At 42.0% G+C, this 16,622-nt stretch overlaps 2 protein-coding genes across 3 annotated transcripts in view; one reads left to right on the top strand and one right to left on the bottom strand.

Annotated features, from left to right (window-relative positions):
• The first annotated feature begins 3,027 nt into the window (after positions 1–3,027).
• On the top strand, positions 3,028–6,786 carry cunh19orf67 (chromosome unknown C19orf67 homolog). The gene is made up of 7 exons (XM_023412814.2): positions 3,028–3,148; positions 3,397–3,595; positions 3,682–3,817; positions 4,594–4,694; positions 5,448–5,672; positions 5,869–6,021; positions 6,269–6,786. Exons 1-7 carry the CDS (start codon positions 3,028–3,030, stop codon positions 6,393–6,395), a joined length of 1,062 nt encoding a protein of 353 aa, XP_023268582.1. The 3' UTR covers positions 6,396–6,786.
• Positions 6,787–6,937: 151 nt separating this feature from the next.
• prr36a (proline rich 36a) overlaps positions 6,938–16,622 on the bottom strand; it is a 35,180-nt gene continuing 25,495 nt past the window's right edge. For both annotated transcript variants that reach the window (XM_087175748.1, XM_087175747.1), the window contains exons 5-6: positions 13,613–16,273; positions 6,938–11,449 (exon numbers count right to left, since the gene is read on the bottom strand). In XM_087175748.1, the coding sequence (XP_087031874.1) occupies positions 10,350–11,449; positions 13,613–16,273 (3,761 nt within the window). In that variant the 3' untranslated portion in view covers positions 6,938–10,349. The remainder of the gene's footprint in view (positions 11,450–13,612; positions 16,274–16,622) is intronic.

The following is a 16,622-nucleotide window of genomic DNA, read 5'->3' as shown; positions in this document are numbered from 1 at the left end:
GACCCAGCTGCGCGCCCCCGACGCTCGAGCGATGCCGCCCGGGCGTTTATTGGTCCGGGGCTGGGCGGCGAGGGCGCGCCCGGATGTATCATGTGACCTGCACTAGCTGTTGCTGTTAACTCTAACTTCTAATAAACCAACTGTTGAATATGTCAAGTTAATGAGGACGACACAGCGCTATATTCAGTGGTAGAAACAGTAAACTAGTAATGTTGCAATGTAAAAAATAGTCTGCTGCAAGTAAAAGTCCTTTAAAACTTTATTTCAGTTAAACTTCATGAATGTATCAAAAAGGCTTATTTTAGAGGCAGTATATTATTAGGACGCATGTACTGTATATTATTATGTTAATACATTACAGTGTTTAGATTATTTATACTGGTGTATTAATAGGTATTCGGCATTCTAATATTGTAGCTGGATGAGGTGGAGCTATTAACTAGCATTTAACTACTTTACATAATGTGGGATAGTCTCATCTACGGCAGTGTATTTTATTCTATGAGTTTATCATTTATTTTCTGAGGGCAGGGTGATTTGGTTTCAATATAATATGAGTCATAACAGGGCCAGCCTCACTGATAACAATTCCTATATTGATAGTTTTTATTGTTAAAAGCAGCTAATGTGTAAGGGAGATACATATGTTGTGATTTATGAAGGGAATGCATTGCTAATAGGCTACATCAGAATATATTTGAATTACCACCAAATAATTTGCCAACGGCGAGTCATTTCTTTTTACTATTCTCTGTTAATTACTTAATCACATGACATTTTTCTAATGGTAAACAATAAATGCAAAATAACAAAGAGGTCATCACTGCATACATGAACACAACAGCAGCAGAGTTGCTCCAAATATTGCAGCACTAAGGCGAGCATTTATGTGCCCAGGATACTAGTATGGACACTCAACACAAGACTTCATATCAGTAGTATCAATGATCTGCAAAGCAACTAGTGACTACAGGTACAACAATCAGGTAAATGTAGCGTAAACAAGTGTCTGCAGTCATGCTAATGGCTCTGTGAGAACCTTGCAATGAGCAGCTCCAATAATGACAATGCAAGCCTGTTGATGTTAAGCAGGTACAATGTTTACCCTGTTCACTGTCTTAGTTTATTGTGTTAGCTTGCTACTTACAGCTGAGGCTGAAGGGAGTGTCATTAGTTATTGGTATTTGGTTATAAAACAAAGTACTGGACAAGTTAAATTTTTGACCCAATGATGTCACTACATGAAAAGTCAATGGCTCACCAAAGTCATTAGGATTTATCCTCTGGGAACCATAATGTCTATACAAAATTTGGTGACAAATCATCTGATAGATGCTGAGAAATTTATTAGGATAAGTGAAAACTTATCCTCAGTCTGGGCCTCAGTCTGGGCCAAAGCAGTGGGTTGACAGTGCCAACCACAGGTCCTTCTTATGGTGGTGCGAGTAGATGCCTTTAGTAGATTTGATAGAGAAATTGAACTGGACCACATTTGCATAACTGATTTGCAAAATGAAAATTTGCCAGCAGAAAGATAAGAAGGAAGCAGGAACAGAGAATAACCCCCAGCACTCCAGGAGACACACTACATAGCGTGGTAATGATCATGATAAGTTGACCAGTTGTTCTTAATTGTTCAAATTTTCAAACAATCATCTCTGTCCTGTTGTCAGGATGTTTGGACTAAATATTAGTTTTGAGAATTTAACATCAAACTGCAATGCTGTCTTTGTTGGTTAGCAAAATCTTTTAAAGATAATTGAACAGTCTTAACAACAAAATGTTTCATATCGTACATGCCAAAGAGTGTATTATGCAAATGTTTGTGTTGAATATTTTTTATATGTTAATGCCAGTGTAACAAACTGCCTTTATAAATCTCAACTAAACATATGCTAGCTATGATACTTTATATGGCTAACTACAGAGTGTAAAAAATTATTCTGATCCACCTTAGATACCAGGATGTTATACTTAGAACTTTGTGAGAAATTAAACATATACAATAATAAAACAAAGAAATTTTGTTCTTGTACAACTGAGACTAAATACCATCATTTGCATCAGTGCATTCATTTATATTTTTTTGGGGAAATAGGATGTTGCCAACATCTGAGATTTCTACTTTTGTAGCTAATGCATAATTATTATGTCACTATGGGCATTGCAGATTGCTATAACACCATGATAATAATAATATAATATAATAATTAACAAGTACTGGCTAAATAATTGGTATAATGATGGTTTATTGAATCAATGCACTGATAATTCTTTCAATTACTAATTTAGGCCATTACAAGCGTTCAAAAGCGTCCAATACAGTTTTCCATAAACCAACCTGACATTCATTTAGATTTGAGAAGCGAAAACCTGCGAATATTTGGCATTTTTGCTTGATAAATGACTTTAGCAATTGTTCAGTTATTAAAATAGTTGCGCATTATTTTTCTGATCATTAATCGACAAGCTTAACTGTTCAGTTTCAACTCTAATCTAATTAGACCATTTTTTAAATTTATTATTTTGCTCCAAACATTAGTTTTGATATTTTCTGTATGGGAAACCCCAAAGAAAAGCTAACATTACTGATAAATATAAAACTTTTAATCATATTTTGTTGTTTTGTTAATGAGATGCAGCAACCTTTGACCTTTCACGCCACACGTCCATGAGGAAAGGTAAAGTTAGCTAAACCGCTAGCTAGGTAGCTACTTAACGGTAAAGTCAGCACGACTGTTAGTAAAATATTGTAACCAACAGACTGCAGCGTGGTTAGATATTTAACTGTCATGTGGATTGATTGAGTCAACAACTGACAACTGTACAGCTCTTATTTGAAGTTTGTTTCTTTGTTTGAACTTGGGTGTATTGCTAGCATCGCTAGCATTACCGTTAATTAGCTAACGGGTAATACAGCTAACAGGTCATACACTGAATGACAGCTTCAAAATAGTCAGCTAATGTTGAGTTTTATTATCAACAACAGGTTTACTAAGAAATACCGACTTATCTACAGCAGAAAGCATGACAGATATCGAAGGCCAAATTGAGCTCCAGCTCGAAAACTCAGCGCCCATGCAACAAGCGTTTGGGGGCCGACTTCAAGAGGACATGAGCGGGGAGAGGCAGTCAGACTTCAGGGAGGGTAAATAAAATACCAGCCAACGAAGTCAAAAATGTATCCTGTATGTGTGTCGACTTTCTAACATAAAGCTAAATTCTGCAAACCTTGACTTTAATGATTTCAATTAAAACACATTTTCTACAATCCTTCAAGACACCGCTGCTTGAAATAATTTGGAAATTAACCCTGATAGTGTTTTAAAATGGTTAAGTTTCCTCCTGTAAACCAAAGTGTGGCGTTGTTATAGTGATGTTTATAATATATTGCAGAGCTGGATGAGCCGCTGTCGTTGTTGGCTGACGTTGCTCTGGCGCCACTCCGCGGTAAACATGCAGCCTGCAGCTGTGACTGTGAGGCCTGCAGCTGCCTGGAGGTCAGACACATGGAGAGGAGCCTCCAGTCTATGCAGCTGCAGCTCCAGTTCCTCATGAGCAAAGCAGATGACCTACACAACTGCCTTGTGAATGGGTAGGGCTTCTGGTAACTACACAATGCACTGATTTCATCTGGGTTTTTTCTGATGTTCTAGGAAATTGTTCTTTGTGTTCTGGCAGACAGGGTCATTCAGACAGAGACGCTCTTGCTGCTGCGGTACCAAGTTTCCTGTACACCTGTCAGCCTTACTTTAACCACCTGGAATCCACAGCTAGGTCCCAGCACACCCCTCTGCCTTATGACATCTACACAAGGGTAAATGCTTTTATAGGGATTTTCTCACAACTAGGATGTTGCTGATAGTTCTGGTTTTATGTAGTCGGGTGTTGGAACAGACATTGGAACTACCTTCTACTGAAAAAAATGGTTTATAAAGCCAGATGAGAGGGAGGTCTGCTAGATTTATTTAAATGTCATTTTTCAATGCTCTGCTCCATAAGCTTCCATTAACCTCTATTGTATCAGGGTGGTAACACAATCTGACCTAAGAAAATAAAACCATAACTGTTCAGCTAAACACAACTAGAAGTAAGTGTGAAAATATACATATGTATCATCTACTTAAAGGCAGTTATATTTTAAATGAAGCTAGCTGTGACACACAACTAGCTTCAATACTCATACTGTATGCCTTACTTTGATCGAAAGCAACAGACACATACCTTCTCTCAAAACCTAATGAATGGCACCCTGAGAAAACTCAGAAATTATACTTTGGTTTATCAAACTATTAACAAATCATAAAAAAACCCTCTTCCGATGCACTTCACCTTGCAGACCACAGAGAACATACACTATTACAATGTATGTAAGCACTGTGCACTGTGTTGGTGAATTTGGTTGTCTGATATGCTCAACTGCCTCAGAATAATTTAGATCTGTTCCTTATCCAGTTGTTGGAACAAACAGTATCCTAAAGCAGGGCATATCTTTTACTGAATGAGAAAACCATTTGTGTTCACTGTATGAAATCATCATGGTTTAACTGCTACAATCTGACTCTAACTTCGACAATGTGCGTGTGTGTGCAGCTGCTAGACTTTTCTCAGCAGCTGTGTGACAGGTTGGAGCAGCTGGTGTTAACCTACGCCAGCCACAATCTCCTCTGTTTAGATGAAAGTGAGCCTAACAGGTATACACACACACACTCTTAAACACACACACACACACACACACACTCTTAAACACACACACACACTCTGAAACACACACACTCTTAAGCGCACACACACACACACGCACACACACTCTTAAACACACACACACACACACTCTGACACACACACACTCTTAAACACACACACACAGAGGAACACAGGTTTCTACTAATAACAGTGTGTCCTAATTTGTTTCTTGTTTGTTTTTCTTGTTTTTGTGTTTGGAAAAAATCACTGTTACAGTAGCACAAATGCAACATAACAGACATAAATATATACATTAAATTATTCGATTTCAACAAAACAGTTACTTTACTTGTGCCACAGTTTGTTTCTTGTAAATGATTTTATTTTCTAATTTCTGTTAAAAATGTTTCATGTAACTAGCAAAAAATTGGCCAACTTTTCCACTGAGTAAAGTTCCCATACAATATCAGGCCATTGCTCTTTTCCTGGAAGCTCAAGCTCATGGTTATCCTTTAATAAATACTTGACAGGTTTCTCTTTCTTGTATAGCCTCCTCAATACTCCCTAGGTGCATCACAGCACAGTTGTGTGATTTCCGTCCTTACAAATTTTGCTTGGTATTTTTATTAGCATAAATTTCCCTAAAATGTTCATTCACCCATTTTCTGTGACTTTTGCTGGTATAACTAGCACTAAGTTCTCTGCAGGTATCAGTCAGTTTTACTGTTTAACTCTCCCCACTCTTCTGTCTCCATTTCCAGCGTGTCTCACTTCTGCATCGGTCAGAGTCAGCTCGGCCGACTGAGGCTGACAGTGTTCCGCTACTGTAAACCGACACCATACCTGGCCCGGGTCGACACCGGCCTGTACAAACGAATGCGATGGAATGTGGAGAGGCTCCGAGACGACCAGCAGCAGCAGGCAGAAGAAGAGCAGGGTGGAAACAATGAGGAGAGGGAGGCAGAAATAGTTGGAGACACAGAGTAGTGAGTCTGGATGATATAGTCTCTCCACCCACTATTACCTCTGTCAAAGCGCTGATGAGTATCTTTTTTTGAAAAACCCTTCTGCTAATGTGACATCACACTCAGTAATCTCTAATCGTCAACTTATTCTCTTACTTTCAAGCTCAATCTTACTACAATCTCTTTAACCCTACTGCTGTGGTCTTGTCCCTTTAAGTTACTTCCTGTGCTATGAGGATATTCCCAACATACATGCAGAGGCTGATGGCGGCAGCCAGGGCGTCTCTCATGGTAACATGGCAAGGATATGGTCCATTGGTCAGTGGGTGCAGGTGAACCCAGATCCCACCACAGAGGACATCTATGACTGGTACACTTATTTACATTTCTTTGTTAATTTCTCTGTAGATGCTTTTACCTTGAGATTTCTCCATGCTCAGCATTGGGAGTAAAATAGCAGAGAATGATAACTGCTAAATCCTGCAAAAGAAAGACACTCCTCACATTAAAAAGTCCATCGCATTCCAGCTGCACCCAGGATCCTCATTAGTATATCTGACACAGCTTCTCTGCATAGGTTGTCTGACTCTATACATTTGTGTGTGTTCATGTTTCAGGATCATATGTGATGTTCCTCAGGCCAGCTATCAGAGGCTGCTGTTCCTGGGCAGTGATGAGCCGTCTAGCTGCAGTGCTACAGACTACCTGCAGCAGCTGCTGTTGTCACACCAGACAAAAGACTGACGGGAAGCCCTGTAGGAGGAGCATATGTGCATTAGTGCACACATGACATCTACCTCTAAGATACACCTGGATATACAGCTCATGGAAAGAGATTGGACCAATTCAGCTAATTTCGGACGTTGGAAGTAAATCCCGAGGATAGTTATTATGAAACAACTGTATGCCCTGTATGTCAAGTTGATGTGAGATCGTAATGTTGAACATCTGGTTTCAAATGCGTCTGGAGGTTGATGTAGAAACACCTGAGCTGAAATCACAAGTACCTCACACAATTATAATACTTAAAACCTTTAACCATAATTGTATTGCCTCAGTCAGATTATGTAAAAGTTGTTTTATGCTGTATACTGTGATAAGTCTGTTGTAAGTGTAAGGTTTGCTACACACTATTTTGTCACTTTATTCTGTTCAGTGTGTTAATGTTGTAAGCTTTAAAGATTTTTATAAGAGTTTGCAAATATTTTATTATTATATTTTAAGTTTTAAGAGTTTAACATTTTTAAGAGCATTTTGTTGTGCTGTAAAGAAGTCCAGAAGCACAATTAAAAAAAACATTTTATTTACATTAAACATTGTATTGAAATAATTACACACAATCACATGTTTCTGTTTTTCAGAAAGTCAAAGATAATAAGGAAAATTGTACATTTTAAAACAAGCTGCCATTATTTGGGCCTCACAAGTGAGAACACCCAATTTACTTCATTTCAACAGGTTCATCAAGCCATTTAAATTAGTACACATAAGCTCCACTTCATTTTCAATAAATTAATATCCAAAATGGGAGATTTAATAACTTTGAGCATGAAATTGTTCACTCAAGAGTTCAGCCTGCTGTGTTCAGTTTGACCTTGTAACCATTCAGTCCATCAATTCTGTTGACTGGACATAAAGAAAGGCATTTAACTTACAACAACAAATAAAATCTACCACTTACAACCAACATCATTCATTCTCCAATTCAATAAAAATCTATATATGACTCTTAAAGGGCTACTATACTTCTAAATCTCTAAAGTACAAAAGTAAAGTGGAGTTTCCCTTCATTACAGTGATCAGTCTTTAAACAATATACACACAAACGCTTACAAAAACACTACACAGACAGGTTTGCGAAAGCACATTTAAAAAGTCCAAATTTGTCAAAAATGCCCGCCTGGAGGTGCGGACATGCAGCTTCTCATGTACTACACAAACTTTGATAAGAGACTGGACAAAGTCGTGTGCAATGATAAGGGTCATTTTCTTTGCTGGATCCAATAGTGGGAAAGCGGCAAGAAGCTGTCTTAAAAGTCAGTTAAGGTAACAGGACTGGATGCCAAATCTCCTCAGTTTCCACTTCAGTTAATAAACAATTCAGCCTTCATACGGTTTTAACACTGGAGGACAAGGCAACAAGCCAAGAACTGACTAAATATAAAACAGATTTAAAGGAACAGGAGAGGAAATAAAAGTCCGATCTAAAAGGGGTGTTAGAAAATTAGAGAATTTGGCTTTAAAGAATTCCCTAATCCTAGAAACTGACATTACAGTGAATCTCAATATGACTGCCTTAAATGCTGACTGAAAGACAGACAGACAGACAGACAGACATACACATACACACACACAAACACACAACCGTACCATAACTCATCACAAATTCAACATTAACACAGTTAATACCCAGAATAACCTGATATCCCAGAATTCCCTCCCTTTTAATAATATTCCTCCTCCTCATAAGACAAAACAGTGACCCCTGACCTTCACAGCAGTATCGGTTAAAACCCATAGAAATTATTAAGTCTGTGTATTGTACGTTACCAGACTAGAGGGCCGGTGTAATCACAGACTATCATCTGTCTGTTGTCTGTGACTGAAGTAACGTCATCTAACACGCGAGCATGAGAATCTAAGGAAGACTACACCTATGGAAAAGTTCATGTGCAGCTACAGAACAGTGACGTTGACCATAAGAGATCTTTTTGCAAAAACAAACCTTCAGTAGTATTTAATTGAATCACTAACAAACCTCATCTATCAACACAATCATATGCACATAACTAAAACCTCATTAGCGCCTGACTCCAGTGTTTCAAAGGGAAATGCTTGCATGCCGCACTAACCTTTGGTAAACATGATGATTTCTTTGATCTCAGTTTGCAAATAAATTAGACCAAAGTAAGTTGAGAAAGCGGACGACAGCAGAGACTTGTAAATAACCAGCCATAGCTTTTAGGCCTCTGTGATCAACATATTAGAATGAATATACCTTACAAGACTTTAGGGATTTCATTAAGTGCAATTTCACAGAAATCTGGGGATCAGCGGTCTTCTTTCATTATTCAGTAGCAAAATATCTCCAGTGTATTCCCAATTTTAAATAGGGTGACAAGGAAACATGTCAGCATGTATGAAGCTCTGGCTTCAAATAAAGGGGCTACAGGTGAGGAACTTAAATAAAAGCAACCAAATCTATCTGTGTATTTAACTTAGATTAATAGTGGCCATTTGGCACCATTGGGGTGAGAGTGGCTACCCATGGCACAAAGATTTGGCATAAAGAAAAGTGTCCAGTTGCACCCTGTTAAGTCAGTAGCAGTGATGCATCATGGGATTCCGTCAGTAATCACATGGTTTCAGGTGTGTGGGTTTAAAGGATTGAAATGTAATATTATAGTCGGTAAAGTCTTGTGTTTGCCATGGTGTAGGATATCGTGTGTGAGGTAATAGAGGTGCTGAGTTTCGGTGTGGTGTTGTGTTAAGCCCGTCTTCTTAAATTTCTGTGTGGCCGCGATGAGACGCAGGTTCTTCACTGGCAGCATCAGAGACTTTCTTGCCCTGAACAGACTCTTAGGCAGCATTGTAGTTAAATACCTTCATCATTCTGTCTGATATCTTAATTTGGGATGGATATATATATATGTTTTGACATATATTTTGATGAAGCCTAAGAATGACCAAATATTTAACACTCACTCAGTTTTGTTCCTCAAACTGTAGAGAAGGCTTGAAAACAGGTGGTTAATAAAAAGTAGAAAGACAGAATATAAAATTTCAGTCTGATTCAGTGACTTGACTTACCTTGACCATAACCACGACCTTAATACAGTCTTCAACTTTCTGAATCCTAAAACTGACCATTCCCTTGTCAGCGAAGGGTGGCCTGTGGCCTGAGAGTTTTAATTCAGAACAAGAAAGTCGCTTACCTTTTTTGCATCAATTAAACTTCATACATATTTGAAATAAACCGCCAGCTGTTAAACTGTAGCACTGCCAACAATTAGTGTCTGTGTATTAAATGTGCTTGTTTTTACAGTACATTTAGAACCCTTCAGATTCATCTTGTGGCCCCTTATTGGTTGGGAACCACTGATCTAAAGCACCACAGTTTACAGGTCTGCCTACAGGACTGGGCATTGTATCAATATAAATTATTATCTTGGTGATCCATCATTGATATTTTCCTTACATGTTGTGAACTGTAATACCTAATTTAACACTACAAAAATAATTCTCTGAGGGTTATTTTTCTGAAATACTTTGGAATGACATTTTAAAACAACCCTGCATCATTCAGTACAATGGGACGGACATCTAAGTGATCTAGTTTATCCTCTAACAGATATTGTGATGCAAATCGATGCAAAAGAATTTCTTCTGGTAACTTCAATTTTTTTCCCAGCCCAAATATTGTATATAATATCTTGTACAGCTGTTCACAGCTGTTCCACAAGTAAATATTATTTTTGCTTTATTGTGTTTAGTAACACCACAGTAAATGTGGGCCACTCTGCATACATGTGTATATTACCCTGTCTTGTTTGTCTCCTCTTATCTTGAATTCCCATGTTTGTGTGCACGTATAGACAGCACTTGTGTCACCATCCCTGTGTGAGTGATGTTAACGTTTAACATTACTGCAGGAACTGCAGATTAAAGTGTGTGAGTTAAATCACGCACTCAGGTCCCTCAGTGATGTGTCTCCAGCTCTACCACTGTCCACTCTCCCTGTGGGGAGCTTCCAGTGGCCTCTGGGGAGAAACTACTGACAGAGGTGACGGTGGCAGAGGGAGGGGTGAGTGGAGGCAGCAGGCTGGGCCACAGGCTGCTCTCCAGGGGGCTCAGTGTGCCTCCTGCACCCCCTGGCATCAGCAGCAGGGAGGAGCAGCCATCTCCATTGAGCAGAAGAGTCTGATTGATCAGCTGCTGGACTATGTCCACTTTCTTCCCCCAATCCAGGTCCAGGGGTGGAGGTCGCTCTGGAGACTCGGGAGGGCAAGGGGAGGAGCTGTCACCATCCTGGGAGGGGCTGCTGGGTGTCTGAGGGGAGTCTTGGTGAAGAGGCGGGATCTCAGTTGAAGATGAAGAGTCTCTATGTTTGTCTTCATCTGACGTCTCCCTTTCACAATCATCGTCAATGTCTTCATTTGACGTCTCTTGCTTGAGCTCTTCATTTTCTTCAGTGTGGTTCAGCTTCTTTGTTCCCTGTTCTTCATCTTCAGCCTCCCCTTCATCACTATTCTCCAGGGCTTCATAGATAGTGCAAAGGCCAGAGGAGGGGGACAACAGCACCGTCGTACCTTTATTAGACTGTTGCAGCTCTTGCTGCCACTGCATGATTTGCTGCCTTTGCTTCAGCTCCTGTTGTTGCTGCTGCAGTTGTTGTTCAAGGTCTCTCCTCTGCTTCAGCTCCTCTTCCTTCTTTGTCGTCTCTGCCTCTTTTATCTTCCTGCCCTCCTCCTCTTTATTCCTCTTTATTTCTTCTTCCGCTTCTTCCTTCTTCTTCCTCTGCTCCTCCTCCTCCCGCTTCTTCCTCTCCTGCTCTGCCTCCTCCAGTGGTCTGCACTGCTGGTCCCTGCGTTGCTGCAGCTCCAGCAGCTGTCTCTGGTGTTGCTCCAGCCTGAGGAGCTGGGGGCTCAACGCCTGCTGCCCGGGGCTCCTGGGTGGGAGGTCAGCACAGGTCAGCTTCGGTGGGGTAACAGAGGCGCCATGAGGTATGACGATGTCGCAGTAGGTTCTAGGGTATGCTGAGTGATCGCGGCGGTGATGGTGCGGTAGTGCAGTGAAGCCTGTGTGTGAGAGGAAGTGGGAAGGAAGATTACAGTAGCGTGATGTTATAAAAACAGAAGTCACAGGCAGCAGGACAGTGACAGCGGTGCAGTGAGTACAAGCAGAAGAGTGTATAGGGAAGGGGGTGGCCTTCAGAGGCTCATACTTGCTGAGGGAATAGTGAAAGCATTGTGAAGCCAAGCCCAAAGGTCTGCCAGTAGCCTACAGAACCAATCTGGCTGGCAATTATTTGTAGTTTTGTACTTTGAGCAAATGACAGTAAGACATTGTTTGCAAGTTGTGCAGCAGTGACAGATACAGCCTGTATTAGACCAGTATTTGTAGTTATTTGTGTAATAACAGTGAACACACCAGTAAATAGTGACCCAAGGTGAAGTGACTGGGGGTGGTGACTGGGGCCAGGGTACGGAAATTTGTGCAGAGAGCATTTGTGCATACTTGAAATTATTGTTTTTCTACATGTAATTTATTTATTTATTTTTTTTAAATGACACCCAGAAAGATTTTTGTGTGCGAAAAAAGCAGCCAACTTCCTGTATATGCAAATACTATCAACAATGGTGAGACAAACAACCACAGAAAAGCTTATTGCCAGCTTAAACCATCGTCACCCGTGAATGGAGTTTATAGTTAGTCAACCAGTGATACATGCAAAAGCTCTCCATGCATTTATAGACATCCAGCATCACAAGAAAACTGAAATAATAGCTTGGCTTTAGAAGGAATCATGTTGAGGTTAGATATTATTCTAACCTAAGTATATCCAGACCTAGAGCCAAGCTATTTGGCTGACCCTGAACAAACCAATCCAAAGTAATGAGATGAAAGTCAAGTCATTGTGCAACAGTGACATGCATAAGCTCAATTAACTTTAATACATGGCTGTAGAACAGTGCAGCAAGAATGCTAAAACAAAAAACAAAACAAAAAAAAGCCAGTAGAAAAGAGCAACACACCCACAATAGAGTTGAGGGAAATTAAAGTAGCAGCAGAATAAGCAGTGTTGCGTCCTTCTTGATGCTGGACAATGAGATGTCAAACTCCTTTATTGCTTTAGATGCTGCAGTTCGATCCACGGATGAGAAGGTCTTGTGGCATGGATGATCTAGATGATGATGAAGTCACAGCAGATTCATTCCAGTTTTGTAGTTGTCAGACCAGTGAAGTCGTTGAGGTTGGGCATGAGTTCCGCTGTTTATCGTATCCAGTTTTCAAATGAGGGGCCATAACTTACACATGAGTGTCTGTGTGAGTGTATGGCAAGAGTGGAGCATTGATTGGCTATGACTGTTGACTTGAGTGTCTGCAATATCATTGTCTAGCGCCACACGTAAAAAAATTAATTAAAAAAATAACAGGAACTTTAAATGAAGATCAGTAGTGTTGGATGACCATGAATATGCCTTCCACTCAACTCCAAAGTGCTCATTTCAATAAAACTGTACGGTGAGAGAGTACATCATGGTAAAAATCTAATCTTTATTTAAAGTTTTAAGGTTAATTACTCCAAAAGATGGATAAACACAAGAAAAAGCTTGGATACAATTTAAAGTGCAAGAAGAGATGGGGAGTGATCGAGGAAAAGGAAGATTACCTGTATTGTAAGGTAGGAGAGCGAAATCAAACATGAATATACAATCAATCAAAACTCATTTTCAATTATCAGCTTTGAGTGAAAAGGATAAATACACATGAAAACATGTTAAACAGTTCATTCCACACTTCTTTTGTTAAGATTCTTTTTTTTTTGTTTTCCCTCTTTAAGAGCTGTAAACAGACAAGTCAAATCCATGCCAGTTCAGGGCAACCACATAATTCTGTGTTAAATAAAACAGAAACCAAAACCCAGACACGCTCAGACATTAGGAGTAAATAGTAGCTATTGCACATACAGGAATTGAAGCCATATACTCATAATGGAAATGTTATATCAGAGGGAAGAGCCACTGCTGTCCTCTTTTTTTAATTCTTCCCTTTTTTTTTTTTTTGCTCTCTGTTTTTTAAGTTTTACTTTGATTACGTCCACCCCCAGAGATTTCAGGACAAACACTGACAACAAGAACTACAACAGTGAGATATTGTTTTGGGGAGGCTAGAACAGGGCCAGAGGGAGACAAGGGATGTTATTTGGGCAGTTAGGGAGATGATGAACTATACATTACCTGCGAAAGAGTTCTCAGTCTTTTCACAGATAGCAGAATAGTAGGGAGGTTGGATGTCGTCTGGGTTTTCCTCTGGTTGCTGCAAAGTGTACAGAGTTGATGAAGGGTCTTCCTCTGACCCCGGCGCTTCCTCGTGGACAAGCTCAGCTGACTCTGCTCCCTGCTTCCCACACTCGATGTACTGCTGCTCTGCGAGGCACGGCTGGGTGAGAGACTGCGGGATGAGACAGGGCTCCTTGGCCTCCTCAGGCAGCTCCTCCAGGGAGAAAATGCCAGGGCTCTTGATGCAGCTCTCCCCTGTGGACTGAGCGTTGGAGTTTGAAGCTGTGGTTATGGTGTCAAAGCCGTAAGACGCCAACGAGGTAGCTGAAGGTGGGGTGGTGTCTTCACCTGCGCCGGCCTCCTCCATATCAGCCTCCTCTCCCTCTTCCACAGTGGACAGGCAGTGCTGTGCTGAGGGCTGGCTGTCAAAGGTGATGTGACCGACTGCTGGATTCTCCAAAGAATCATCCAACTGAGCTTCTCCCTCTGTGTCACTGGCCTCGTCTTCTGTTACGGAGGATGAGGAAGGGTTGGAAGTGGGGGCAGTTGCAGGGCCTCCAAGGACTTCGTCAGCCGGCAGGGTCTCTGCCTCTGCCTCCTCCTCTCCTTCCCTGTCTCCGCTCTCCAAGTGGATGCCCAGGTCCTGGTAGTCCATGTCATGCTGGGGAGAAAGCAGTGGGACTTGCGCATCTTGAGGCTGGAGCTTCCCCTCTCGATTGTAGTCACCAAGTTCCTCAGGTGTGCTGGTCTCACTGCTCAGGGTGCTTGACAAAGACATTCCTGGGGCAGAGAGGGGAGCTGGGGTCAGGGTCTGCATTGGGGCAAGGCAGGGCTGATCCAAGTACATTTGGGCCTGCAGATTTTGTGGCTCATCTCTGACAGAGGAATGATGGGGGGCTTCTTGGTTTTCATTAACAAAAGGAGCAGAGCCTAGTTCTAGCCAGGCTTGGGCTGGGGTCTGAGTTGGGGTCTCAGAGTCTGCTTGCCAGGGGTCTACCAAAGGACTTGCTACAGCTGCTCCTGCCACCTGGGAGATGTGCTCAAGAACCTGCTGTGGCTGAAGAGGTTCTGCCCAGTGATCAGCGAAGGGGTTTGGTTGGTCCCACTGAGCAGCTGGGGCAGAGGGCAGCAGAGGAGGGGGAGGAGGTGGCTGGGCCACTCTGTTCAAGTTGTCCAGCCTTTCATCCTCAGCAAAGTCATCCTCATCTGCATTCCCATAGCTTTCCAGGCCACTCTCTGTCACCCCCTCACTAGCCATCTCCACATCCTCATCCTCCTCATCATCATCATCCACATCATTGTCATGCCTGGGTCTCTGCAGCTCATCTGTCCGCTCTGAGCCCACATCCATGTCACACACACGATCATTGTCATCGTCCTCCTCATCTTCATCCTCATCAAAGTCATTAACTGGTATGTCAGGAACCTTCTCAGAGTCAGGGGAACCTGCTGAGGCACCTTCCATGTCAATGGCTCCTTTGAGGCTGCCTTCTCCCAGATCATCCATGCTCTCTGTGCCCTCCATTACACCAGGGGTGCTAAATTCAGACGCACCCTGCTGGCTGCCGCTTACATCTTCAGAGTCCAGCTCAGAAAGCAAGGCACAACTGGCTCGCCAAGCAGACCCGCCCACTGGTCCAACTGATCCAGGATGGGACTCTTCTGTGGGCTGTGTGGTCCCACTCATTTCAGACATAGAAACCAGCTGGCTTCTCTCCCTCTCCTCTTCATCATCTTCCTCATTTAGATCAGTGGGAGGATCTATCTGAGGGATGGCATTTGCTACTTCTGGGAGGGTTTTAGATGTGGAGGGGGTTTGGTTTGTTAGCAAGTAAACAGGTTCTTCTAATAGGCCTGGAGGGGAGGCCACAGGTGGTAATGTGGGCTCAGCTGGGGCAGGGATCTGCTCCTGCGTTGTTAGTAAAGGAGCACTGATTTCTAGCTGTTCTTGGGGTGGAAATGTTTGTGGGAAAGCTGTACTGACAGGGCTTTCTGGAGGAGTGGGAGCAGCTGCATGACTTTGCGCAAGCTCTTGAGGTACCACCTCTGGTGGGGTATTCTGTGCCAAGGGTGGGGGAAGGACCTCCTCTGGTGCAGAGGCAGCAAGGAATGATCCTTGTGGTAAGGCCACTGTAGCCTCAGCTTGTGTTTCTGCAAGAATAGCTGCTGCTGTGGCAGCTACTACCACTGCTACTGCTGCACCGGCAGTACTCTGCGCTTCTGTAGCAGGTGTGGTAGTATCTGAAACCCCTGTCTTCTTGATAGCAGTAAAAGGTGGGACAGCCTGAGTGGGTTTGGTTCCACGTTTTGCCTGAGAGGTGTTGCCATTTGCAGGTTTGCTGGCTGGAGAGGCAGGTGGGGTTCGGCCAAGGGGTTGTTTGTTAAGGGCAGGGAACCGAACAGCAGCAACAGGTTTTTTTGTGGGAGGTTTTGCAGGCTGTTGAGTTTTGGACTGTGACACTTTGGGGTCTGTTGCCTTTGCTGTCGCAGACCATTTGGAGGCAGCATTGAGCTTTACGGTGGCCACAGGTCTCGATGGTTCCGGTTTTTTGGGGGCAGCTGATGTTGTAGCTGTTGTAGGTTTCTTAGCCACTGTAGTAGAAGGTGGACGACTCACATCTGATGGCAAGAGAAAAACAACCAAATTCAATGCTTCCAATCTGAATGTCAAAAAAATTAATTTTTTGAATCAGTCAATTTCAGCTATGCATTTTCATTTGGACTGTCAACTAACTTCTACCAAAAGGCACACTAACAATACTGACTCATAGGGAATCTGACATCGTGGATTATCTGTTCATAAATAATTATTTTTACGTAGTCATATGGTATTGCTAGGACTAATGTCAACCACTTTATGCTACTTTATTCCAGACATTAGGTTAATACCCTGAAACTGTCTAACCATAGCCATTAGATGTGTAAATACAATGTAAATACAATCCACTCCTTTAAGAAAAAAAAAAAA

Source organism: Seriola lalandi, unplaced genomic scaffold (genome assembly GCF_002814215.2).
Source record: "Seriola lalandi dorsalis isolate HSWRI2012SDOR001 ecotype SW California unplaced genomic scaffold, Sedor1 jcf7180002054487, whole genome shotgun sequence".
NCBI lineage: Eukaryota > Metazoa > Chordata > Actinopteri > Carangiformes > Carangidae > Seriola > Seriola lalandi.
Note: the sequence above shows the minus strand (reverse complement) of the source record. Positions and strands in the feature narration are given on the sequence as shown.